This window comes from Cebus imitator, unplaced genomic scaffold, assembly GCF_001604975.1.
Source record: "Cebus imitator isolate Cc_AM_T3 unplaced genomic scaffold, Cebus_imitator-1.0 Scaffold39, whole genome shotgun sequence".
NCBI classification, from domain to species: domain Eukaryota; kingdom Metazoa; phylum Chordata; class Mammalia; order Primates; family Cebidae; genus Cebus; species Cebus imitator.
The window spans coordinates 9,437,975-9,439,874 of NW_016107354.1; the positions used below are offsets into that span (position 1 = coordinate 9,437,975).

The 1,900-nt window shown below is 45.9% G+C and overlaps 1 protein-coding gene across 3 annotated transcripts in view; it reads left to right on the forward strand.

Moving 5' to 3' along the window:
• NAV2 (neuron navigator 2) overlaps positions 1-1,900 on the forward strand; it is a 411,110-nt gene that overhangs the window by 176,633 nt on the left and 232,577 nt on the right. For all 3 annotated transcript variants that reach the window (XM_017525903.2, XM_017525904.2, XM_017525905.2), the window contains one exon: positions 410-570. In XM_017525903.2, coding sequence (XP_017381392.1) covers positions 410-570 — 161 coding nt within the window. The remainder of the gene's footprint in view (positions 1-409; positions 571-1,900) is intronic.

The window sequence follows — 1,900 nt, forward strand, 5'->3', positions numbered from 1 at the left end:
CTTGTCACCCACGCTGGAGTGCAATGGCGCAATCTCAGCTCGTTGCAACCTCCCCATCCCGGGTTCAAGTCATTCTCCTGCCTCAGCCTCTCGAGTAGCTGGGATTATAGGTACCCTCCACCATGCCTGCACAGATGGGATTTTGCCATGTTGAACTTTGAATTTTTAATCGACAAATATATTTCTTCCTCAGAATTTTTCACTCTGCTCAAAGGAAAGCTTCACGTTTTGCTGCTGGACTTTGCTGGGGTCATTACCTGCCTGCATGTTTGTAATGGTTCCACCAAATTCTTTGACTGGAAACCTCCTCACAATGGCTTGGGTAGTTTCTTTAACCTTCTGCATGGTGCAGTTCCTTCTTCCCACACACTGAGACGGAGTGCATTATCCTGTTGCTTTTGTGTTTTAGACTTCCAGGTCCTACCGCGAGAGTATCCGCTGCAGGCAGCGAGGCCAAAACACGCGGAGGGTCAGCTACTGCTAACAACCGGCGCAGCCAGAGCTTTAACAACTATGACAAGTCCAAACCGGTCACCTCCCCACCCCCACCACCAAGCAGCCACGAGAAAGGTGAGTCGCCTTCTTGAGGGGCCTTTTGGCATCCTCCTTCAGAGCACATCTATCTAGTTCCTTTGGGTGAATTTGGTTGGGGTCCTGGGGAGGGGTTGCATTTGCGGTAAAAATGGGTTACACGGACATATTTGTCAGGCAGGAACTTTACTAGCCAGAGGCATTAATAAAGTGGGGAAAATATTGTTACATTCACCAGCAAAAATAATGTGCTGTCTTTGTTTGGGTGGGGGCCCACAGATACCTGGCTATGGATAGAAGAAATACAGCATTTGGAATTTGAAAATACGTTTTCATAGAATATGTTCCATATATTAAGCAATTTTTCAGAAATGCAAGCTTCTTGGAGCATGCATTTTGTGAACTATGATAAGCTTTTTTATCCATCAGAAATAATGTGAGGGGAGTTAGGAACAAGAGGTTTTTCACCCTTTGAAAAAATCAGGAATGTGGATTGGCTCATTGAAGATCTTGGCTACATATAAGGAGTAGACAGCATTGCTCTAGGAGTTGTGATGTAACTTTTGCCATAAAAGGATATGATTTTTTTTTTTAACTCTACATAGTACTGAGTTTTTAGGATGGAGATAAATGGTGAACAGCCCTGTGAGGGCTCTGAGGTAGTTTCAAAGATTATTCAAAAAGAAGTAGAGCCTTCCTTCATTCCTTCTAGGCGAAATAGTCTAGACATCTTTGGGAAATATATTCCGGTCTCCTGGAAGCATTTCCTACCTGGCGTTATGGAAGCTTCCTGGGGCTGTCTAGATGGTGTTTCTCTATTTCCAGGAAACTGCCCCCTCATTCCCTAAAGTGCCCCAAGAGCATGGGCAGCCTTCCTACTGTGAATGAGCTTGAAATCTCCGCCATCGTCTCCTCTAACTCAGGGTCACTTGATTCAGTGGAACTGAGCTCCCCCAAGTGTTTGCTCTTCACTTTATCTTTTCCTCCCCATGTATGAAGGAAATGTATACAGGGCTGACAGATGTGTATGGAAAAAGGTTTCCCAGCCAAGGCACTTGGAACTCTGCAAATGGCTCTAAAGCCATAACCAGGATGTCTCCACCCCTCAAGACTTTGCCATCCAGCCCTTAGTTTCTACTTCAAGCAACCATTTTCACTCTTCTTCTCTCTCTTTTTTCCCTTGCTTCCCCTTTTCTCTCCCACTTTCCTTTTCTTCACCATACTCATGTTTTTTGTTTTTTTTTTGGGGGGGGGTGGGACGGAGTTTCGCTCTTGTTACCCAGGCTGGAGTGCAATGGCACGATCTCGGCTCACCGCAACCTCCGCCTCCTGGGTTCAGGCAATTCTCCTGCCTCAGCCTCCTGAGTAG